This window comes from Rhincodon typus, chromosome 6 (assembly GCF_021869965.1).
Source record: "Rhincodon typus isolate 14 chromosome 6, sRhiTyp1.1, whole genome shotgun sequence".
Classification (NCBI taxonomy): Eukaryota; Metazoa; Chordata; class Chondrichthyes; order Orectolobiformes; family Rhincodontidae; genus Rhincodon; species Rhincodon typus.
The window spans coordinates 52,043,754-52,069,084 of record NC_063337.1 but is presented as its reverse complement, the minus strand read 5'-3'; the positions used below and the strand labels follow the sequence as shown (position 1 = coordinate 52,069,084).

Below are 25,331 nucleotides of genomic sequence, written 5' to 3'. Positions count from 1 at the left end.
GTCCACTTTTTCCTTCATTCCCAACACCTCCCCACAGCCCTACTGCATTTTCCTTTGCAACCACCGAAGGTGTAACACCTGCCCATTTACCTCCTCCTTCCTCAGTATCCAAGGGTCCAAACATACCCTCCAGGTGAAGCAGACTTTACCTGCATTCGCTGCTCACAATGTGGTCTCCTCTACATTGGGGAAACGAAGTATAGTCTGGGTGCCCACTTCCCAGAACATCTTTATTCTGCTCACAAAAAAGACCCTGAGCTTCCCCTTGCACCCTGGCCAACATCTCTGTCTCAAACTTGCTGCAGTGTTAAGCGAAGTTCAGTGCAAGCTGGAAGAACAACACTTCATTTTCCAACTGGGGACCCTGCAGCCCTCCAGACTCAATATCAAGTTCAATAATTTTAGTACCTAAACTCTCCCATGTCCTCGACCCCCACCCCACACACCAGGCTTTGTTATCATATACCCTGCCATTACACACTACCTATTGTTAGTCAGTAACAGTCCTCATTAACAGCTATTCACCTTCCTAGCCAGATCGCTATCTATTCCTTTGTCTATCCAACTGCTCTTCTCTCTCTTTAGACGCTATCCTCACCTCTCGTTTACTCCTTACCCTCTCCCCCTTCCTATCTTCTGCATATAAATCAACATTTTCCTAGCTACTATCAGTTCCGTGGAAGGATCATCGGACCCGAAACATTAACTCTGATTTTTCTTCACAGATTCTGCCAGCCCTGCTGAGCTTTTCCAGCAACTTCTGTTTTTGAAACAAATGTCTGCAATTCTTTTTATATTTAGAACTCAAAAAGGTTAACATTATGCTGACATTTGTCCAAAGTCTCTGATTAATAAGAAACAATTGATTATATTGCTTGATGGGCACCACTCTGCTTCAAGTATGGGACATGAGAGGTCTCCATGAGTTTTCACAGCCAGTATGTGGATGGGCCCTGCATCATTTTCATTATTGTAAACCACACTCTAGCCAACTGAACTAACTGACAGCCACAATACAGTGAATAGATAGTTTTCATATGAACATGTTAAACCTTTATCCAGTATTGCTACCAATGATAATTTCTAGTTTCCTGTACAATATTAATTATTTAGTTTATTCTTTATACTAGAACATAATAATGCTGCAATCATTAATAAATCTAAACTGCATGAAAAAATTATCTTGCAGTAATGGATGAAGGAGTTAACATTACTTCTCCTAGATGTAGCTGATTTCCTCCGGCATAATATAATGTATCTATTGCACTTATTCTTCGTGATACCTCACATCTTCCATGAAAGTTGACTGTTCTAATACAGATGGTGAGTGCTCTCCTTCATTACAGCAGGTTCAAAGTTGCAGAACATAACCAGCTGCTCATAATTCATCCACAATTATACATCAGTGAAATGCACATGAGATTTAAATTTATTCCATATCCTTTTGTCTCAGTGTTTGCATGGTTAAACATTTACGTTCCTGATTTAGAAATGCCTCAACTGTTTGATGAGCTACAGTTCACAACACACACAACTTGTTTTTACATATATAATTTCTCACTCCACCCCTGCTTAGCTGGTAGATATTTTTATTTGACCTGTTCAAGAGTTGTTATGACACATCTCTGGCGCAGGTGGGACTCAAAACCATGCCTTCTGGCCCAGAGGCAGGGCCATTACCACTGCACCACAAGAACGCTAAAACTGTTAAAATTTACTGTTTGTGGCTTTGCACTCAAAGGAACCAGCTTAATTTTAATTAACCTGCTCAAACATGTTATGATATACCTCCAGACAGATAAGATTTGAACCAGAACTTCTGGCCCAGCAGTAGGAACACTACCATTATACTTCAGTACATTCCTGCTTATGTGGTACACTAATTTCAAAATGCACTTACTAATGGGAGTCAATTTTAAGCAGCAGTCAGGTGGAACCTAATAGGTTTTTTTCAGAAAAGGTTAAATAACTAAATTAACAAACATATACTGTGAAAAGTACATGATTGACAGCTGTATTTGTATGAGCTAATATTATTTTGAAAGTTGAAAATGGTTAAAGTAAAGATATATCTTAAATATATTTAGTTTACATGTATTGAAAACAGTTTTGAAGATATGCCTGAAGCTGACTTGGTCAAATTAGGAAACATTCTGAAGCTTAATAGGCAGAGGCAGAAAAGGTCTCTGTGGATCAGTTTGCTGCCAATTGTTAAGTAAGTTTACTTATGGACTGGGCTTCCGTTTCACTTATTGAGAAGATCAAAGCAGGAATGCCTTTTGAGAAAGAATAGTAAATTCTATATTTGCTAAATGGTAATTAGTGTACAAATGTATATCTACTGTTTCCTTTTCATATGTTTCATTTGTCTACACTTCATTCATACCTCTCATTAATTAATAGCTTCAGCTACGATTTAATATTTATTTTTCTATCTTTCTATAAATAAGTAAACCACTGGGCGACAATAATCCAGCTATTAAACTCAAATGCACAATGAGGGTCCTGGGTTTGCTGGAATTAATTCATTGTAAGCTTGTGTACTTCAGTATGCTGCATACCAAGTCAAGTGCAAGTTTAATATTCAAATCAAGCAAGATACAAGATGTTGGGATAACTGGACCAAAAGAAGGAAGTGGAAGATAGTGAAAGAAAGGAAGAGAGAAGAACAAGAGGAATTTTATGAAACTCACAGTGGGAAGTATGAAGTGTGGAGCTACTTAAGCAGGGTCTGAAGTTTTGATTTCCCAACAGCAGGTTGAGATGGAACAGTGAAGTTAAAATTGATGGTTGCAACATCTGTACTGTTCTATAGATAGCATTGTAACTATGCCATGTACCTGTTTAGTACAGTGGGGTTCAACTAACTGAAATTGATACTGACCTCTTCTACATCTGAAGAAGAGTGGAATTGGACTTGAAAATTTGATTCTGTTTCTCTCTTCACAGATGCTGCTTGTTTTTATTTCAGATCCACCAGCATTCACAGCACTTTGTTTCCATTTAATGACCAGAAAATCCTCATTTTAAGTTGTGCTGATTATGAGGTAGATATGTGGTAATATCCCCGTTCTTCAAAATTGCATCATGACATCTTTTGCATCTACTTGAGAGGCAGAGCCTGGTTTAACAAACCGTCAGAAAGATGTGCAAAAGACATACACTGAGAAAGTCATGCCCCATATTTTATCCTACATTTCAGAATTCAGTAACTGCATTTACTCTTTTTACATGAATTCAAAATTGGGCAGTAAATAGCTGATGCTGTGTAATAACCGTAACTGATATTAGAAAATATTTCATGTGCAGCAGTCCTATTAATAGGGAATTATTGGCTGTTATATGACAAGAATTATGAAAAAGATGTATCAATTGTTTAACAACAAGAGTACTAAATATCTTAAACTTGATTAGTACTTGTTAATGGAATCAACCTTGGTACCTTTTCAATGCGGCCAATAATGGCCCATAAAAATAGACAGGCCTATTTTAACCCCAAGCAAGGAAACTGGTTTATGGGCATTTAAAATTTCCTAGGTTACTTACACATTGGCAAGGTGCTAGGCACTGTGTTTCAAATTATAATTTACACTTTTGGGAAGACAGCAAGGACACCAATCCAAAGCCAATTGGGTTTTTGTTTCTGATGGTTTCTTTGCAAGCAATGGCATTTTTAACTGGAAAGTCACTCTGGCCTTTCTGCTAGATGAATGCAACAAGAAGAGGAGCAAGGTCCAGAATATGCTTAAACTACTATGACTCTTAGATTTCCTTGAGACCATTTGATGCAGACAGGTTGACTCAGGGTTGCATAGTTTTCTATCACTTTTCATTGAAATTCCACCTATTCCATATGGTGAGTTGACCTGGAGGAATTAATTGAGCCCAAATGTAGCCAGGGCCTAAAATCTGGAGCTCTGAGTGAGTTTCTGACTTGCCACTTCAGCCATGCACCTAAAATCTGCCTGGACTTCAAATATGGTCCAGTGCTTTGTAACTGTCTTGAGGAAAATACATTTCAGTTCATTTAGCATATGCTGTAAGAGAAGTAGCCATGATTAAAAACAAATTTGCTGGAAAAGCTCAGCAGGTCTGGCAGCATCTCTGAAGGAGAAAGCAGAGTTAACGTTTCGGGTCCGGTGACCCTTCCTCAGAACTCAGTAGCCATGATTGTTGTGCCTCTATAAACAGCTTAACAACATACACTTGCCATTTGCTGCATTTTAAAAACTAAAAGGAAATCAGTGTTTAAAAGTTGGTGAAATGTACACCTGTTGATAAGATGTATTACTAGTGGGTTTATTTCTGACAGTTAATTTTCTTGTATTGAGCAACAATTTTGATCATTCTAGCCTATGCCAAACAAAAAGAGCACAACATCCACCCTTGGCATTCACACCCAAAACCTTTACAAGGGGGTGGCACGGTGGCTCACTGGTTAGCACTGCTGCCTCACAGCGCCAGGGACCTGGGTTCAATTCCACCCTCGGGCTCCTGTCTGTGTGGAGTTTGCACATTTTCCCCGTGTCTGTGTGGGTTTCCTCTCGGTGCTCTAGTTTCCTCCCACAGTCCAAAGATGTGCAGGATAGGTGCATTGGCCATTCTAAATTGCCCATAATGTTCAGGGATGTGTAGATTAGGTGGGTTATAGGGGGATTGGTCTGAGTGGGATGCTTTGAGGGTCGGTGTGGACTTGTTGGGCCGAAGGACCTGTTTCCACACCTGTAGGGGCTCTAGGGTTCTATGATTCTATGATAAAAGTGTCAGCAAACTACCAGATGATTATTTCAGTAAGGATATCTCTAATATGTCTAATTTTGTTTCTTTCAGATCATTTGGCCAATCCTTCTCAGAACCATTCAATGCTCAGAACACCTCCACCTGCAATGACGCATACCCATACTCTAAACCATCCTCATGCCTCTTCGGCTAACTCATTGAACAGGGGGAACTTCACCACACGCAGTAATCCCAGTCCCAGTCCAGCTGACCTTCCACCACCTCCAGAACCACCTCCCAGCATACAGGAGCCTGCCCATATGCAGGACAACTGGTTACTCAATAGTAATATCCCCCTGGAGACCAGGTAGGCTTCTTGCCTCACTAATATAATACTGTGGCTAAGCTGCTGTGGCTGTTTAATATCAATACTCTAGAAAACCTGACACTTAAGATTTGTAAATGTAAAATTGTAGAATATCTCTGCACCATATCTTTGAAAATCCATGTAAATAGTTAACAAAAAGCACCATTCCAATGTTTCTAAGCGATGCTTTCTGTTTAAACAATGGTCTGGAGTTTCTTGCAGGGGTGCAATCGTGACAACACCCAAACAATGTGCTGAACACTGCACCAGTTTTATGAAGATGAAGCTATGCACAAATTTCCATGCAAACTGAGTTGAGCAGCCCATGCCTAAAATCTCCCATGAATCACCAAATCAAATTACCATATCAATTATGATCAATAACTGTTCAATTGAACTGAAAAGGTGTTCAAGTAATTTCTTCTCAAACACCAGGCTAGTCAATTGACCACTGGTCACCAGTCTGGCAACGTCCAATCAATTGATGACATTTGGACACACCTAAACTGAACTTAAGATAAATGTTTCACCAGCATCAGAAACAGACCTGAGTGAGACTTCAATTGACTGCAAGCTATTAACAACAGATTGGCCTGTGCACCCAAAACTCCAGTCAAGGTGTGATGAGCATCCCTGAAAAGACCCAATCAGAGGAAATGCTGATCTGGATACATGGACGATTTTTAAGTAAGGGACTGCTCTGTGCATATTGACATGTGAACATGCACAAAAGATGGCACTAAGCATAAATGATGATGAGCATAATTCGCTGATGTTTTAAATTCAGCATTTGTTTTTACACTACTTCAGTGGATTCTACCCAGATTGTATTGTTATTTGGGCAGAAAGCATGCAGAGACTCCAGGCCAATGATGCTAGGTTTAGTCTTTAGGGTTCATTCATGTGAAGTAATTTTATCTGAACCATTTTACATAATACCTTAAACCTACTAAATGACTGATCTGAAAACATGTTTTAAAAAGGACATCAGTAGTTTCTCTGCCACTATTATTCCTATCATTACACTGATGTCTGATTTTTAATTTGTTGGCCATTTTGCTGATTTTGATTTTTTGCTGTCTCCATTCACTATTTTATACATATGCAGCTCATTGGCTTCATTCATATTTCCATCTGAATGTAGAAATGTAGCAAAGCAGACATTCCTAGAGACTTTGCAGGACAACCTAATTGAGATGGACGTTTTTGCTTCTGCTCGACATGACGGTGGTTACAATGATGGGTACGTGATGCTTCTTGCTGGGAATATGACTCCTTTGCTCAGTTATTCCTGCCTTAGAGTTGAAAACTCAATTTACAAAGTCATCTTGAAAAGTATACAGACTACCGATGTTTGTCAGACAATGGTAAACTGCTATTATCTAAAGTCATATGTTTATGGAATGCAACAACTTTTGCTATAATAGTGCATTATCACTTGTCTGATATAAAGTAAAACTTGTCTTTCTTTTTAATGTTGAGCAATTGTGTTCAGAGAATTTGTACATTTTACTAATATATTCAGTCTTATCTGTAAATGCTGGAAAGAACCAAAATTATGGTTGTTAGCTCTAACTGCAGACATGGCAAGAAATAGTAACTACCGTGCAAATGTGTCCAATTAGACATTTGAGCATTTGAATCAAAAGATCTTTGTCAATTTGGTCTGATTGTAATATTCTTTTTGCTGAGCTTCTGTTCTAGTTGATTTCATAACCCAATTTTGCTGACATCTTTTATTCTACCAGAATATATGTAAAGTGTTTTAAAAATCCAAATTGCAATCCATTTCAGCTCTGCTGAAAAAAGAAATAGGGGAAGACAAATCTTGGTAAAATTGGGTTAAACCTTTTATATTGACACCATAAACATCCACATTTTTTGAAAGCATCATCACATTTCAAACAAATTGAATACTAAATCCCACATTTGCACAAAATGTCTAAAAATGCTTTATATACTGCCACAGGTTAATGAAACTACAGTTCAAATGGCAGTTGAAAAGCACACAGGCTTCACCCCTGTGGTTTATGATATTTTCTGAGCCTTTAGACTAAGTCACAGCTCTCTCCCAACTCTCCATTAATCTCTATTTCCTCGCCAGCATATTGAAGCCTGCATTTCTTTTGTCTCCTCACTGCACTTCCTACTGATCAGGTCTTATTCTGAATATCTGGGGCTTTTCAATTTATTTATTGAGAACTGATATTATTAATTGTGCTGTCCTGTGTTTAATGCACGATTGCAGTGTGCTGCCATTGTCTTGACACTTTAGATTCTTTTCACCTTGACTTGCAAGGAGAATTTGTACATCTTTAATTGTGCTGCTTTATCGCAAACATGCAACTCATTATGATTTTGAAATCTGAAAGCTTCTTAGTTGCATTTAGCCTTATTATTCATGCAAGATAGCTGAGCTAACCTTGAAGTTTAAACAGTTGTTCATGTTGTTATACCTACAGTTTGATACTATCTTGCTAAAATTAAACAATATGGACTTTGAACTTTAACATGCTTCAAATCCTCCATTTTCTCTTTTTCATATTTGTAGAAATGTCTGTTATTTGAATCACATGTCTTAAATGTACCAATTGCATTTAAAATATTACAGGTCTTATAAATATACAAGGAAAGAAAAAAATCAGTGCGGAGAGAGGGAATTCTAAAGATTCACAAGCCTTTGAGTGAAAACATTTCTCCTCATTTCAGTCCAATGATCAACTCCTTATCATGATGCTTCACCCCTTGTGAATCATAGAATCTCTACAGTGTGGAAACAGGCCATTTGGCCCAACAAGTCCACACCACCCCTCCGAAGAACATCCCACCCAGACCCATCCCCTTACCCTTTCCCTGTAACCCTGCATTTTCCATGTCTATTCCACCTAACGTACACACCTCTGAACACTATGGACAATTTAGCACGGCCAATCCACCTGACCTGCACATCTTTGGACTGTGGGAGGAAACCAGAGTACCTGGCAGAAACTCAGGCAGATGCAGGGAGAAAGTGCAAACTCCAAACAGTCGTCCAAGGACGAAATTGAACCTGGGTCCCTGGTGCTACGAGGCAGCAACGCTAACCACTGAGCCACCATGCCATGTTTTAGATTTCCCAACCAGGAAACAACCTCTCAGTTTTCAGCATGCCAAAACCTTTTCACGTTCAGTATGTTTTAAGATAATCTTTCATTCTTTTATGCTTGTTTATTGGCCAATTTACTCAGCTTTTTAGCTTCAAACAACTCTGTCATCTCAGGAACCCAGTGCAAGTATATCCTTCCTTATATAGAAACTGAAACTCCACATAGTACTCCAGATGCAGCCTGTCCTTTACCATTGTAGCAAAACTTTTTTTTCTTGTTTTCCAAGTTTCTTGATAACATTAAAGTACCTTACATAAGTATATTCAAGACTTTATGGACATTAACATTTAGAAGTTTGCATGCCTTCTAAACAAAATTCCTACTTTTCTATTCTTACCATCAAAGTGGATAACTGCACATATCAGAGATAACAAGGTGTCAAGCTGGATGAACACAGCAGGCCAAGCAGCATCAGGGGTGCAGGAAAGCTGATGTTTTGGGCCTAGACCCTTCTTCAGAAATCTGCACCTCTGATGCTGCTTGGCCAGCTCTACACCTTGTTATCTCAGATTCTCCAGCATCTGCAGTTCCTACTACAACTGTACATATCACCACATTTTACTCTACCTGCAACTTGTTGCCCATTCGTTTAATCCATCCATACCCCTTTAAAACCTCCTCAGAGTTTACATTTCCATCTAGAAACTGAAGTTGTCTAATTGCTATTGTTGGATTTGAACTTGCATAGCCAGCTCATGAATCCAAACCTTGCATTGCTAAACTACGTGCCCTGAAAGGCCAGGATCAAAGAAATTACAAATAGCTACTAATCTACAGGAAATCCCCTCAAACCTTATCTTCCACATTTGTGCCTATTTTGATACAATTAATGAAATTTTGCTTCTGGCACAATGGCTGGTAAGCCATGAGACATCATCTACCCAAACTGTTAAACCTGGCAGCATGGGCTACACTTCCCATTTATTTCCTAAAAGGATACATTGAGCAATCACTCTAAAGGGACAAGTTTGCTGAAGAAAAGCTTCCACTCGCTAAATTGCAGAACCATGTTCCGAATCATAGTTTCATTAAACAAAGCTACGGAGGATCAGCTAATAATTAGGAAAAAAACTGAATTCAACTACATCAGAAGCTTGATTCCATACCAGACTCGTGCTGTCTTTCTATAGCATCTGATTAGCCTGATTGTTGCTAATCCTGGTATTGTGGTAGATTTATTTTACCAAAATAATCTCTGGAGCGACCAGGTTGAGATCAACAATTGTTTATTGAGCTAACGTAACATTCTAACTCAACGAGGATTCATCAGGTATTTATACATTTTAAGTCACATAGGCAGTACATTTCTCAAATTCAGAAATGGTCTGTTTTTAACAAACACGTTTTTCACAAATTCCAAAAGTGGCAAGACGCCTGTTACCCCAGTCTCCCCACTCCCAACTTCCTGAGTGCCATCCTACTCCGCCCCTGAAGCCTGTGATTCATTCCCATCCTTGACTAAACCTCATTGCTTTGTCTTTCTCAGCATGGTAAGGGTCATCCTGACATTCAATTTCCAAATAAGGTCTCAGGGTTAATGTTGGTTCAGCCACATTGCATTTTCTGACTGCTGCATTGGTATCTAAGCGTGTTTGTGCAGTTTAAATAATTTTCTTTTCAATCTGACTATTTTCTTGAATAATAATAAACAAAAATGAAGCTTAAGTGATTATTACTTACGAAGTTAATTAAGACCGTCCACCTCATTCTAATCCCAGCTGGTAATTCATGTGGATTTACAGGTTATCTCATGTCATACCCAAATCGTCCTTAACACTATCTTTCCATACATCTCTCCTTGCCTTTCATTTATGCTACATTTTCACAATTATAAGCAGAAGAGACAGACACCAAGAATTACCTCAGATGGTAAGGAGAATGAATGAGCACAGTCACCATTACTAAGGACCACACCAACTGAGGTAGCTGACCTGACCCTATGTCAAGGTGCACATGCAAACTACTGCATGCTACATTTGCATACCCACATGTATCTAATGGTTGAGTATCTCATTTAGGATCTTCCACCAAATTTGCAAGTTAATACATCTCACTTTCCATTGAATTTCTTTCAAAGTTATAATGTGTGAAATGTCCTTGAAATGGGCCATTTTAATTAATGCATGGGAAGGGAATGGAGCTCGGAGGAATTTTCCCTATCCACTCGGCCAGTTCCACTCAGAATCTTTTTATAACCTATTTTGCTTTTATAATCAGTCTTATTATATTATTCTACAGATCTAAGAAAAGTATATTAGTTGACATACGATGCATACTGAATGAGCAAAAGCACAACCCTATTCTTAGAACTCAGCCACATGAGTCCTGAGTTTGATAACCAGACAATGTTGAAATCAAGTACTGGACAGCAGTTAACATTCTATAAATTTTGATGCCCTGGGCTACCGAGGGAAAATGTATCGCTTCACTGCATTAACCATGGCTCTGTTAGATGCATTCTAGCCTCTGAGTTGGGAGAATATGCATTCAAAACTGACTCCAGCACAGTGCAATACTAAGGCACTACTGGAGGTGCCACCTTGTTGGATAAAACTTTAAACTGAGTCCTCGCATTCCATGACACAGCTTTGAAGAGGACCAATGGTGTTATTTGCAATGCCCTGCCCAAGGTTTATCTTTTAATCAACACCAGTAAAGTCAGATCAGATCATTACCACATTACTGTGTGTGAGCTTGCTAAGCACAGATTGGCTTCTATGGTTCATGAATTACAACAGTAACTACACTTCAAAAGTACTTTATGAGCTGTGAAGCGCTCTGCAGCAATCTGAGGTCATGAAAGGTGCTGTATAATTGCAAGACTTTCTTCCCTACTTAGTCATAGATTCATACAGCACAGAAACAGATCCTTCAGTTCAACCAGTCCATGCCAACTATGTTCCCAAACTAAACTAGTCCCACCTGCCTGCGCTTGGACCATGTCCCTCCAAACATTTCCTATTCATGAACTTATCCAAATGTCTTTTAAATGTTGTAACTGCACCTGCATCTACTACTTTCTCTGGCAGTTCATTCCACACTCAAACCACTCCCTGTGTAAAAAAAGTTGCTCCTCATGTCCTTTTTAAATCTTTCTCCGCTCAACTTAAAAGTATGGGGCCCATAAAGATGAGTGTAGGTGGGGAGTTAGGGTGGGGGTTGGTCAGTCCAGGGAAGATGGGCAGGACAAGGAGGTGGGGATGAGGCTGGTAGGTAGGAGGTGAGGATGGGGTTGAGGTGGGAGGAGTGGATAGGTGGGAGAAAGGATGGACAGGTTAGGGAGGCGGGGATGAGCTGGGCTGGTTTTGGGATGCGGTCAGGGACAGGGAGATTTTGAAGCTTGTGAAGTCCACATTGATACCATTGGGCTGCAGGGTTCCCAAACGAAATATGAGGTGCTGTTCCTGCAACCTTCGGGTGGCATCGTTGTGGCACTGGAGGAGGCCCAGGATGGGCATGTCGTCCAAGGAGTGGGAGGGGGAGTTGAAGTGGTTCGCGACTGGGAGGTGCAGTCGTTTGTTGTGAACCGAGCATAGGTGTTCCACAAAGCGGTCTCCAAGCTTCTCCTTGGTTTCCCCGATGTAGAGGAGGCCACATCGGGAACAGCGGACACAGTATACCGCATTAGCAGATGTGCAGGTAAATATCTGTTTGATGTGGAAGGTCTTCTAAGGGCCTGGGATGGGGGTGAGGGGGGTGTGGGGAGGGTGTGGTGGGGGTGGTGTAGGGGCAGGCGCAGATACAGTCATCGATGTAATGGAGGAAGAGGTGGGAGGATAGGGCCAGTGTAGCTTTGGAAGAGGGATTGTTCCACGTATCCTACAAAGAGGCAGGCATAACTTGGACCCATGCGGGTACCCATGGCCACCTCCTTTGTCTGTAGGAACTGGGAGGAATTGAAGGAGAAGTTGTTAAGGGTGAGGACGAGTTCAGCTATGGGGATAAGGGTGTCAGTGGAGGGGGACTGGTCAGGCCTGGGGGACAGGAAGACGCGGAGGGCCTTTAGGCCATCTGCATGGGGAATGCAAGTGTATATATACTGTAGTAGAGTATACTGAACTGCATTAACTTCACCAATCCTTTTGCTTTTTTTCAAATTATTTTTATATATTACTGCCGAACAAAAACAATCTCATAAAACAAAACTGTCTTTAAAGGCAGTTGTACTTTCTAATTTGAACACAGCAGACTAAATATATATTTGTAAATGTGGAAGAATCTGAATTTCCGTCATATCATTCGGAGGAAGTCACTACACAATTATAAATTCACTCCCACATATTGTTTATTTGACTCAATACAGTGTGGAGCTGGAGGAACACAGCAGGACAGGCAGCATCAGAGGAGAGGGAAAGTCAATGTTTCGGGTTTACACCCGGCATCCTGATAAAGGATATAAACCCAAAACATTGACTTTCCTACTACTGTAATGCTGCCTGACCTGCTGTGTTCCTCCAGCTCCACACTGTATCGACTCTGACTCCAGCATCTGCATTTCTTGCTGTCTCATTGCTTATTTGACTCTTCAGTCTGATGGCTTCATTCTGTATAGTGTCCTCAGTTGGTTTTCTGCTCGTGTGGGGATTACTTTTTTTCCTCTCAGTCAGAATTTACTCTCTCCTATATCATTCGTTTACACATTCCACTTTTTTTTACCTGAAGCTTGAGAACTGTTCTTTTGGGAAACTTTCAAGTTCTTGAAAAATGACATTTTTTGAATGAAACTGATTTTTCTGTCACTTCACCAAAAGTCCACTCAAGTCCACATTTATCATTCAGTTATTCCCTCAATTCCTCCACCTCCACCTAATGCCTTCTTCCTAGTTTCAGAAACTGCCAAAAACAACCCAAATTCTCCTGTTGATAAATTTAGATGAAACCTGACTTTGCAATATCCTATTGTTGCATGAAATTTCTTGTCTCAAATTAAATTTGGGAAATGGTTCTTAGAGACTCATACTGTCGTATTGAGTCTTAAGAAAACCACCTTGGAAGAATATCACTTTTGTAATGATCACCTTGTTGGGCATCTGGGAGGGTTTCTGTTTTTCACAAGCTATGACGCAACATTTCATCTGAAATCAATATCAAGTTTCTTTGGGGTACAGCATTGCATCAGCTCTTCCATCAGACACAAGGAACCCTCACAGTTTGAAAACAGAACTCATTTTGCTGTTATTTCTGACCATCAGCTTTTCCAGTGTGATTGATACTTGAGGAATACATCAAGGTGTTCTCATTCATGCAATTTTTTGCAGGTTATTCCACTTTTTGATCTCTTATTAAGCCCAATCATAGCACCAAAACCAATTAAACGCTTTGACCTCAATTATTGATGTGAGAGCTTGAGATCCTAGCACTGATGTCCTACCTAAAAATATACTTATCTAAAGAAATGAAGTTCAGTTGTTTCTATGCAAAGCTTCAGCTTTTTATATCAATGGCACAACATTGTTTGTGGGCTAAATTGTCTTAAAAATACATACAATATTGTAACATGGACTGCAATAACACAAAATAACAACATCAGAGATTTTCTGAATTCAACTTTAATGAATTGATAGCCACAAAGGCCAATACTGGTTTTATACCTTGGATGTGAGGAGGTGTTTTGTGAGGGATTGGAAGTTTGTAATTGTTTGGAGGTCAGGAAGGAGGTCACTAAGGTGAATTGGGTGCTCAGATTTGAGAACCCATGGGACAGCAGGTGGGGTGGGACATGGGAAGGTAGAAAAGATTATGAAGGGTAGAGAAGAGCCTTCAATGGTCCTGAGTGGCCTGTTAAGGAGGGACTCCTACTACCCACCTGTCGGTTCTGCAGAAGAACCTGTTGGGTTGATTTCAGTTTGTTTTGTACAATAAAAACTTTAAAACATGAAATTATATTTGTGATTTTGTTCTGTCACTGGGAAATTCAGATCTGTTTTTAAGAGTTATCAGCCTCTATGGGGCTCATTGCAACACTGCTTTGCAATATCAGTCAATTAAATTCATGCTGAACAAAACTGAATGTATTTTCAAGGAGGTGACTAGATAATGGTAGATTGTCTACAAGGACGTCAGTAAGGCTTTTGACAAGGTTTTGCTTGCAGATTCATTAAGAATCTAAGAGCACATGGGATCCAGAGCATTTTGGCAAATTGGATCCAAAATTGTTTTGCTAATGGCCCACTTGAATATGTGGGTGTTGAACAACTGAGCAGTATAACGATAGATAAGGAAGAGCTGCAAAAAAAGCTGACAGCTCTCCAGGTCAAGAAGTTTCCAGGCCTGCAATGGGTTCATCCTAGTTTGCTGGGAGAAGTAATAGAGCAAATCGCTGTTGACAGAAAATTTCCAGGCTTCTCTGAACGCAGGGTTAGTCCTGGGGGTTGGAAGTTGCAAATATGACTCCATTGTTTAAGAACGGGACAAAGGATAACCCAGGAAACTTTTGACCTATAAGATTGACATCAAAAGTGGGAAAACTCAGGAAAGCCATAATACACAATAAGATAAATATACATTGAGAGAAAAATAAATGAATATTAGTCAGGAACATGGCTTTGTCAAGGTCATGTCCGACAAATTAAATTGAGTCCATTCACGAGGTGATACAGGAAGTGGACTAGAGTAGTGCTGTGGATGTTGTGTATTTGGATTTTCAGAAAGTTTTTGACACGGTGCCACATGGCAGGTTGGTTAACAAATTAGAAATGTTTGGGATCGATGGGTCCTTGACAACATGGATTATAAATTGGCTAAAGGACAGGAAAATGAGGGTAGGTAAAGATGACATTTCTCAGATTGGAGACAAGTTGAAAATGATATTCCCAGACCCTTGCTTTTTCTGATTGGTATAAATGATTTAGAGATGGTGTTAAGGGCAAAATCTCTCAATCTGCAGATGATTCTAAGCCAGGGAGAAAAGTGAACACTGAGGATGATGCCGAGTGGCAAGTTAGACAAATGGGCAGACACCTGGCAGATAAATTTCAATGCAGAGAAATGTGAGGTAATACATTTTGGTAGAAGAGACTGGAGAAACAATACAGGCTCAATGGTACATCTTTGGGGGGAGTGCAGGAGCAGAAAGACCTTGGGGTTCACGTGCCTGATTCTCTGATGGCAGGCTGGCAAGGTGAAACAGGCTTATAGGATCCTTGGGATCCTAGAGAATATAAAAGCATGGAAGTGATGCTGCCTTCTACAGATCTTTGGTCAGGTCACTTTTTGAGTATTGTGTTCAGTCTGGGTGCCTTATTTAATAATGGATATTAAAGCCCTGGAGAGAGTGCAAAGGAGATTTACTGGAATGATACCAGGAATGAGGGATTTTAGATACAAGGAAAGATGAGAGAAATTGGGTTTATTCTCATTGGAGCAGAGAAGATTAAGAGGTGACCTTATTGACATGTTCAAAATAATGAACAATGTTGACAGGGTAAGGAAGGATATTCTGTTTCCACTGGTTGGAATTTCAGTAACTAGGCATCACAATTTCAAGATTGTCAGCAAGAAAGCTACGAGTGAGATGAGGAGAAACTTCTTGACTCAGGGAGTTGTTAGGATTTGGAATGTGCTGCCGGGGAGACTGACACAGATGCTGAATTTAGAGCGTTATGGAGATCGGGTTGGAGAATGGTCTCCATCTGTACTGTAAAGTTCCATAATTCTATGATTTTAGTAGCAGGATGATGATCGAAGGATGTTTTTGTGACTGGAAACCTGTGTCCATTGGTGTACAATAGGGTTCAGCGCAGCGTTCCTTACTGTTTGTTGTACACATGAATGATCCAGACATGATTTGTAGCAGGTGTGATCAATAAGTTCACAGGTGACATGAAAATTGGTGGTATTGCAAATAGCAAGGAGGAAAGCCTTAAAGTGCCAGACGATATAGATGGGTTGGTCAGATTGGTTGAACAATGGCAAATGGAATTAATCCTGAAGCGAGTGACTTGATACCTTTTTAGAGGGCTAACAAGGCAAAGGGGTTATACATTGAATGGTGGGACACTAAGAAGTACAGAGGATCAGAGGGACTGTGGTGTGCACGTCTGTAGATTCTTAAAGGCAGCAGGACAGGTAGATAAGATGGTTAGGGCAAATGGGATACTTCGCTTTATTTATCAAAGCACTGAATACAAGAGCAAGGAGTTTATGATGGAGCTGTATGGAACATTAGCTGGAGTACTGTGTACAGTTCTGGTCACCGCACAATAGGATGGATGTGATCGTACTGGAGAAAGTGCAGAGGAGATTCACCAGGATGTTCCCTGGACTGGAATGTCTCCGCTATGAACAGAAACTGGATAGGCTGGAGTTTTTTTTAGAGCAAAGAAGGCTGAGGGACGACCTGATTTTCATCTACAAATTTCTGAGAGGCACAGTTGGGAGACACTTTGCCCTTAACTAGAGGGATTAATAACCAAGAGGCACAGTTTTAAGATAAGGAGCAGGAGATTTAGATTTTAGATTTAGACTTATTGCACTCAAGTACAAAAGTATGGTGAAATGTTTTTAATGTCACCACACACAGCGTCATTTCAGATACAGGTACCTAGGTACAAAAAGTTAAGAACAATATAGAAAGAAATAAGGAACAAAGTTAAAAGTTAAACATTACAGTCACTCTTAGTATAGCGTAAAAAAAAATTTAAAAGTTAAACATTACAGAGCTTCTTAGTATGAAGTCAAAAAATAAAGAAATAAAAGCTAAAATTTCAAACATTCCAGTCTTTATGAAATGCCTAGCCATGCTGGTACCACACTTCCTACAAGGGCCCCATCTCCTCCACTTTGTTACAGCTTAGAGATTTAGATTTGACTTGAGGAGAAATGTTTTAATCCATCTGCTTAAGAGGGTGGTACATGCAGGAATCCTTAAGACATTTAAGAAGTATATAAATGAGCACTTGAAACATCTTAGCATACAAGGCTGGAAAATGGCATTAGATAGATTGATGCTCAATGACAGGTATGGACAAGATGGGCTGAAGTGCCTTTCTTCCATTCTGTGAAAACACTATGACTCTGAAAAATACACTGCATCTAAATTGTCCCAAGTCCGTGCTGGTGTTGAAACCAATTTGGTACCCCCAGTTCGCAGCACAGAGAGCATGTAGGGTTAGTGGTGTCGGCATCGGGTGGGTGACAGTGAGTGAGGGAAGATGTAGCAGGCAACAATGGGAGTGACAGAGGATGAGACTTGGTGGGAGGTGGGTACAGTAGCAGAGATGAAGTGAATGTGAGGTATCGAAGAGAAGATGGTGGCACTTACTACTGGCAGAATGGAGAAGATCTTTGACCTTCTTACGTTGCTGTGCATTGGACCAGATGAGACTACTCTGACCCAGGAGGCATCCTCGGACCAGGCAGACATGGTGTGATGTTATGGCCCCCATTGCCATTCCTGGGGGAAGAGGCGATTTCTCCTCCGCACCACCACATCCAGCCAGACTTCCACATCCCTGCCCACAAATCAGAACAGCAATTCCCTCATGTCTGCTATGTCCAGGATGATTGTCAAGGAATTCTGCAGGGCAGTTCTTGACTGACACTGTTTGTCCAAATTCACAACAGCCCTTGAAAGGTGGTACCAATGCCAGGAAAGATAGCCCATTGCAGGATTTCCCAGCAGCGACAAATTGTTCCAGGTGCGATGAGTGATAGAATATGGCTACACCTGGATGAGAGGGAGGACAGTATAGGATTGAGGTAGACAGTTAATGAGTCAGCTTTTGTAAGACATAGTGACAGGTCTCATAGAACGGAAACTTTTATGAAACTCAATGCAACTGACACTTACCCAGAAATGAGTTAGAGTTCAGCATGTAGAGTCATAAAATAGTTACAATGGAGAAGGAGAGCATTCAGCATGTCTTGTGGCTCTTGTGGGAAGCAATATGCCTAGTGCCACCCACCTGCCTTTTCCCTATAGGCCTGCAAGTACAGTCCTTTGAAGTAATGATCCAATTCTCGTTTGAAAGCCTCAATAAGTCCTGTATCTACCACAATCTCAGCCAGTGTACCTTTCCTCACATCATTATTGCTCCCTTAGCTAATGATTATAAATCTGTTCCCTTTCAATTCTTGCACCAATAGAAATAATTTCTCCCTATCTACTCTGCACAGACCTTTCATGGTTTTTAACACCTGTGACAAATCTCTTCCATTTGGTTTAAAAAATGCTTTTTTTTAATCTTACACTGTAAACTGATTAAACCTACTTTAATAGTTATTACATTCTCTGTTACTCTGGTCTGACCTAATACCTCTTATTCTTGTGCTGTCTTTCCAATGTGAACAGATACATGAATAGGAAGGGATATGGGATATGGCTAAATGCTGGCAAATGGGACTAGAGTAATTTAGGATATTTGGTCGGCATGGACAAGTTGGAACGAAGGGTCTGATTCCATGCTGTACAACTCTATAACACTATGTCTCTAAATCCTTTGTTTGTTTTATTTTCCCTTTCTACTGACCATAATAAAACCATAAGAAACAGGAACAGGAGTAGATCATTTGGCCCCTCAATTGTGTTCTGCCATTTACTAGGATCATGGCTGATCCAACATTTCCCACGTCCATTTTTCCATGTTTACCTGTAGCCCTTGATTCCTTTACTGATCAAGAATCTATCTATCTCAGCCTTAAACATACACAAGGATTCTATGCCTACAGATGTCTGTGGTAAGGAGATCCAAAGACCCTCAACTCTCTGAGAGAAGGAACTCAGTTTTAAGTTGGTGCCGAATGATCCCAGACTCTCCCATGAGGAGAAACATCCTCTCAGCATTTACCCTGTCAAGCCCCTTAAGAATCCTATAAGTTTCAATGCGATCACCTCTTATTCTTCTAAAATTTGTGCGTAGAGTCCTAACCTGTTTAATCTTTGCTCATAAAACAATCCCTCCATAACGGGTGTCATCCTCCTGAACCTTCTCTGAACTTCCTCCAACAAAATGATATATTTCCTTAAATAATGGGACCAAAACTGCTCACAGTATTCCAGATGTGGTGTCACTAGCACCTTGTATAGTTGCAATAAGACTTCCCTACTGTTATAGTCCAACCCCTTTGAAATAAGGGCCAACATTGCAGTAGCCTTCCTGATTACGTGCTGCACCTCCGTGCTAGCTATCTGTGTTTCATTCTCAAGTATCCCTGGGCACCTTTGTCATAGAGTCATACAGTTATACAGCATGGAAACAGATCCTTCAGTCCAAATAGTCCATGCTGACCAAGTTTTCCAATCTAAACTAGTCCAATTTGCCTGCATTTGGCCCATATCATTCTAAACCTTTCATATTCATGTACTTACCTGCATCTACCACTTTCTCCAATAGTTCATTCCACATACAAACCATCCTTTGTGTGAAAACGTTGCCCCTCAGGTCCCTTTAAAATCTTTCTCCTCTCACCTTAAAATTATGCCCTCTAGTTTTGAACTCCCCAACCCTAGGGAAAAGACCTTATTCATTTTATGTAGGCCCCTCATGATTTTATAAACCTCTATGAGGTTACTCCTCGGCCTTCTACACTCCAGTGAAAAAAGTGCCAACTTATCCAGCCTCTCCTTATAACTCAAACCCTCCAGTCATGGTAACATCCTCATAAGTCCTTTCTGCACCCTCTCCGATTTAATAATGCCCTTCCTTTATCAGGGCAAGCTTTCTGCAGCTTTTTTCCATTTAACTGCTATGTCCTGGTTGCCATGCTCCATGCCAACCCTGTCTCACAGAACAACCAAATTGGACTGCTAAGATATTGCTCCCAACTCTGTTGAGGTTCAACCCATTTGATACGTATAGGTCCCACTATGCCAGAACTAGACACAGCTTTCCAGGAATCCAAACATTCCTGCAACATGTCTTCATTGGAATATTCACCTGATCCATTCTTCTTTTTCTGTACTCATCACTGCATAACATTGCAGGTAATTCAACGATGACTATTTTAAGGTCTACTTCCTACCGTACTAAAACCTGGCTGCAGGACATCATCCATCTCTTGAGCTATGTAGCTGCTACTGTCGTGGGCCACAATTTCTGGCTGTTCACCCTTCCCATTCCGAAAGCCACAGCATAGTAGGGGACAATTTTTCGGCTGCGACAGTGGCGCTGGATCAGATAATAAACAGGAACATCAACCTGAAATGTTCTCACTCACGTGTATGCTGCCAAGCCTGCTGAGGATTTGTATTTCATATGTCTAGCATTCGTAATACCACTTTTTCCATGACCTGAAAGAGTAAAATTCTCCGGACTACATTTTTCTGTTATTTTGTCTTGCAGATGAATTATCTTAATTGTCAGTATGACCTTATGTTATTTGCAAATTTGTTTACACTTGTTGATATGTATGTCAGCCTCAAATTAATTACAAAACATATATTAACAATAGTGCACTAATTACCTAATTAAATAATGTTTGGGTTAAATCTTTTACATTTTCATATTTATAGTTTTAATCTATGTCAACAACTACATAGTATTTCTAACACATTGTTTCCATTCATAGAATAGTCAGTAACTAGATGACCCAGAAGTAATGTAATTAATGAAGCATTCAGAGAGTAGATGAGAATTTATTTCTTACAGCAAGTTGTTAGGATCTGAAATGTCTAAAAGAGTGGTGGAAGTGAATGAAATTATAATTTTCAAAAAGAGAAATAGATAGCTCTTTGAAAAGGAGAAATTTGCAGGAGAATGGGGAAAGAACATGGCAGTGGGACTCATTTCAAAGATGGGACTGCATGGAGCTGCACGGTTTCTGTGCTGAAGAATCGTTTTCTATTCTGCTTTTACATTACAACTGGAGCTCTGCAGTTCAGGAGGGCAAGGGAACCGTACTGCTCTTTTTACCTTTCTAACATACAGCTGGAATTCCTGTAAACACACTGCACTGTGTGTACTCACTACTCTGTGGATTGATGTACTCAATATGACATTTCAGCCATTGTCATTAATGTTAATGCACACTATTGGGCCACAGTTACCACCAGTCAGAAGTGCTGTCAGCAGGTGGGATTTGTCCCTCCCTGGAGATGGTGACGCAGGTAATGGAAAGAGCACTAATCAGGTAGGTTGGCACTGCCAAGATACCTGCCTGTTTCCCACCACCTCAGCAATTACACTCTGGGCATGGAAGGACCATGGATGACCTTCCAAACCCAGAACAAATTAAGGCCCCCAAGTGCTGAATCAATAGCCACTCAAGGGCCCCAACTCGCCATCAGCTCAATTATCTGCCTTCCTGGCAGCTCAGTAACCGGGAAACAAGGGTGAGCAGGCTGTAGGGTTGGGGGAGTAGGCCTCCATTTGCCCTAACCTAAGGGCATTAGGGGCACAAAGAAAGGGATACGGAAGTCTTGCTGAATGCCACCTGCTGTCCTTTGCCTCTGACTTCCCCACTCCTCACAATCCTTTAAAGATATCCAGTCACCTTCTTTCCTTTACAGCGCTTCCTGGCTACCTAGTAACAGCTTCCAACATCCAGGTAGTGCCAGCCTCTGATTGGCTGGCGACTTCTGCCAGGCTGGGACTTTAGTGTTGAGACTCATGATAAGCCAAGTAAGCCATTGTCAGCTCTTAAATGGACTTTGATTCAATAGGTTTCTTCACTAGTTGATATAGTTGGGATTTCATTGCCCCTGCAGACACCTATCCTGCCCCGTAGTCCAGAGAGTACTAAATCTTGTCCAGTGTGTTTAGTGGCCCCAGGATTACTGGCAGCAACTAAGAACAAAGCAAGCTTTCTTTGTGGCCAAAAAATAAGGATGTTGCGTATGTACTTAACTGGTTCTACAAGGTACACACTCAAAGAGGTGATGATCAAAGATCAACATCAAAACAACTTTATACTGGCATGTAAATGCCAGAAAAGATGTTGCCAATTTAAGAAAATACTATCATCGAAAAACTGACATTAAATAAAGAAACATTGAAAATAGAACAAGGGTAGGCCATTCAGTCCTTCAAGTCTGCTCTGCTATTCAATATAATCACGTCTGAACATCTAACTCGATATCCTGTTCTCGCTTCCTCCCCATACCCTTTGATCTATTTAGCCCTGAAAACTGGATCTAATTCCTTGAAAACATCCAAAGCTTTGGCCTCAACTGTTTTCTATAGCAGAGAATTTCACAGGCTCACCACTCTCTGGGTGAAGGAATCTCTCCTCATCTCTGTTCTATATGGCCTACCCTGTTTACTCAGACTGTGAGTCCAGATATCGGAAACATCCTTCCTGCATTTACCCAGTTTAGTCCTGTTAGAATTTCATGGGCTTCTATGGAGATTCCCCGTTCATTCTTCTGAAATTTATTGAATGTAGACCCATCTGATACAGCCTCTTTTCATACATCAGTCCTACTCATTTGTTAATTAATTCATGATCACACTTTTAAAAACTCGCAGTCTAGGCATGGTTCAATTTCATTTAAACTTTTTAAACACATAGTATATGTACACCTTCATATGTTGAAGCATTGTTTTGCTCAGCAGCTTAAAACACTATTTCGGATCCTTTAATACATGCTGTTACATGGCTTGTGGCTTTGCTCATGGAAAGTGAAGAAAATGTAATTCCCTCAATAGCAGTGCTATAGCTTAGGGCTACATCCAGACGTGTTAGGCTGTTAGTCAATACAGAACAAGAGTAGACCATTCAGATCCATAAGCTGTTCCATCATTTAATTAACTCATGCTGATCCATATCTCAAATCCATTTATCTGCCTTTGATCCATATCCCTTGATGCTCTTACCTAATAAAAATCAATCTATCTCAGTCTTGAATATTGTTATTAACCTAGTATATACTTTTGTGAGGATGCCGGATGTATGGATACAGTTGGTTTAAAAAAAGTCATGTTTTGTTAAGGTGCATGCAGTAAGGTAATGATGCCCATTAGCAGACTAGTCAAAGGTTGTTTGGATACTTGAAAGGTAGGAAGAGGAAAATACTTGCAAGAAAATCATTAACGTAATACTGAAAGGCAGAGTTAGTGGACTATTGGCAGTAAGGGAGAAAACATAAGCTTGGGAAAAACTGAGGATGCTGGGAAAAGAATGACCAACTGTTTGGGAAAATAATGTTGAGCTGCATTGCATATTTTGTATTTGTTCTGAAGAATTGTTGATTTTTAAAATGTATTGATTGTTGTAAATATTTTTGTGAAATTATACAAGAACATTACAGGTTAAGTGAGGATATTGATGGCAGCCAATATCTTGCTGCCTGTGATTTAAAAGTCCAGGAGCACCTTCTTGCATTTTCCACCAGATTTCTAGAGGTCAAGTCACGGGTCTAAACAGGGAGCAACAAGAGGCTCTTAATGGGGATTATTGATTATTATCACCCTCCTTGACATCAAATGTCACCTCATTAATGTGCAGCTTCCTCTTGTAACATGGAACAGATAGAAACTAGACTCTGAGAATTCCCAGCTTGAAGGTCACAGCAGTTACCTGGTGAATCTAGCCCATCATTTGCTTGTCTGGATTACCATATTGGATACCCAGCACCAATATCTCGGAGCAATGACCCTGCCCACCCCACATCCACAGACACTGGCAGACATGTGCCAGTCTCTCCATGCCATCATGCCACATCCATAGTTCACTTATGGTATATCTCTGCACTGTAATGCTGTACTTTGGAATGTACTGGCACCTCCCGTTTGTAATGCTGCTGCAAGGACACTTTGCGCAGTGAGACAGGTCCCCAGTTCATGGACCAGGGAGCATCTCAGGGCTGCTTGCTGACTCTCTTGATGCTCCCTCACTTTGCACCTACCAGGATGCAACCAGCATTCCTGCCTTCCATTATCTTCTTGCGCTTTGCCCCGAAGCTTTGTTGTTTAGTGTTAACACAAAGCAAGGTAGCTTAGCATGGTTGTCACCAGCCAGTGGACATGTTGCTGTGTAGGATCATGCTACATCAATTTGACACCTTCACCATTTTCAAAAAGTGTATGCAGCAAACACATGGCATGTGCTTCAAGAAAATCACAATGTCTCAAAATCTTAGGGAAGAGCCCTCCATTGTTGTTCAGGGAGGCACTGTTGGTGGGGTGGGGGTCACAGTAAGTGATGAACAGCCTCCAATGTTAGTCTGGGGGCTTGGGCACAGCCAGGCGTCCAGGCAGAGTGCTCGTGGCCAGAGAGTCCATATTTCTACAGCCTAGGGACTGGATCACAGCCCACCCTGGGAGTCCGGTGCAGCCAGCCCAGAGAGTCAAGAGAATACTCTACAGATGTCAGACAGGGCTCTGGTTCCTCACGGTATGGGGCTGTCCAGGTTATTCATGGGATTGGACCACAGTCAATCCGAGGTTGGGCTTGTCCACTAAACCAAGGAGAGATGGAGTTATTAGGGGCCGGTGCTACAGGACGGAGTCTGGGAAGCTTAATAGTGGTGTGTGGAGGCACAATGCTGGAATGAAGAGGAGTTACCATAGTAAAGGGTGCAACTCAAAATGTAAGGGTCAGGGAGACAATAGAGCATGGGAGGGTAAGGAGTCAAGCAGGAGGAGGGGTCTTAATGGTGAGTAGCAGCCTGATTTCTGGAGATGGTGGAGGAGTGGGATGATGTCAGTGAACTGGAAGACTTGGCATGTTCACCTCATATGGCTGCAGCTGGAGTGGGGATAGGTGAGAAGAAGCAGAATCAGCTGGATGGTTTGAGTGAGGACTTGAGGAGATGTGATGCCTATAAGGTTGATGGGGAGGGTTACCAGGAAGGAGACATTGATGTTTCAAGGTGAATCTACATGCGAGTCAGAGGAGCAATATTGTTCTTTAAAGATAATTGTGTAGTGTGACCACAGCGGGAGTGGGCACAGTGCTGCCATCTGTGAGGAAGGCTTGTTGCCTTCAAATGGCAACACCAGTAGACACACAAAGCACACTTGTGAGCTCCATGTGTCCATAAGGCATTCACCAACGGTGTGCAGTCCAGCTCCTTTCCCAAGCCCTCCTGACCTATTCCCCATTGATGCCTGTGATGCAACAGCTGTGTGTGTGTGTTTGAGCGAGCGTGTGTGTGTGTGTGTTTGAGCGAGCGTGTGTGTGTGTTTGAGCGAGCACGTGTGTGTGTGTGTGTTTGAGCG

General features: G+C 41.0%; 1 protein-coding gene across 1 annotated transcript in view; it reads left to right on the top strand.

Moving 5' to 3' along the window:
- Positions 1–25,331, top strand: part of tenm4 (teneurin transmembrane protein 4) — a 302,149-nt gene that overhangs the window by 68,059 nt on the left and 208,759 nt on the right. The window contains exons 3-4 of the mRNA XM_048598311.1: positions 4,831–5,086; positions 6,231–6,329. Coding sequence (XP_048454268.1) covers positions 4,831–5,086; positions 6,231–6,329 — 355 coding nt within the window. The remainder of the gene's footprint in view (positions 1–4,830; positions 5,087–6,230; positions 6,330–25,331) is intronic.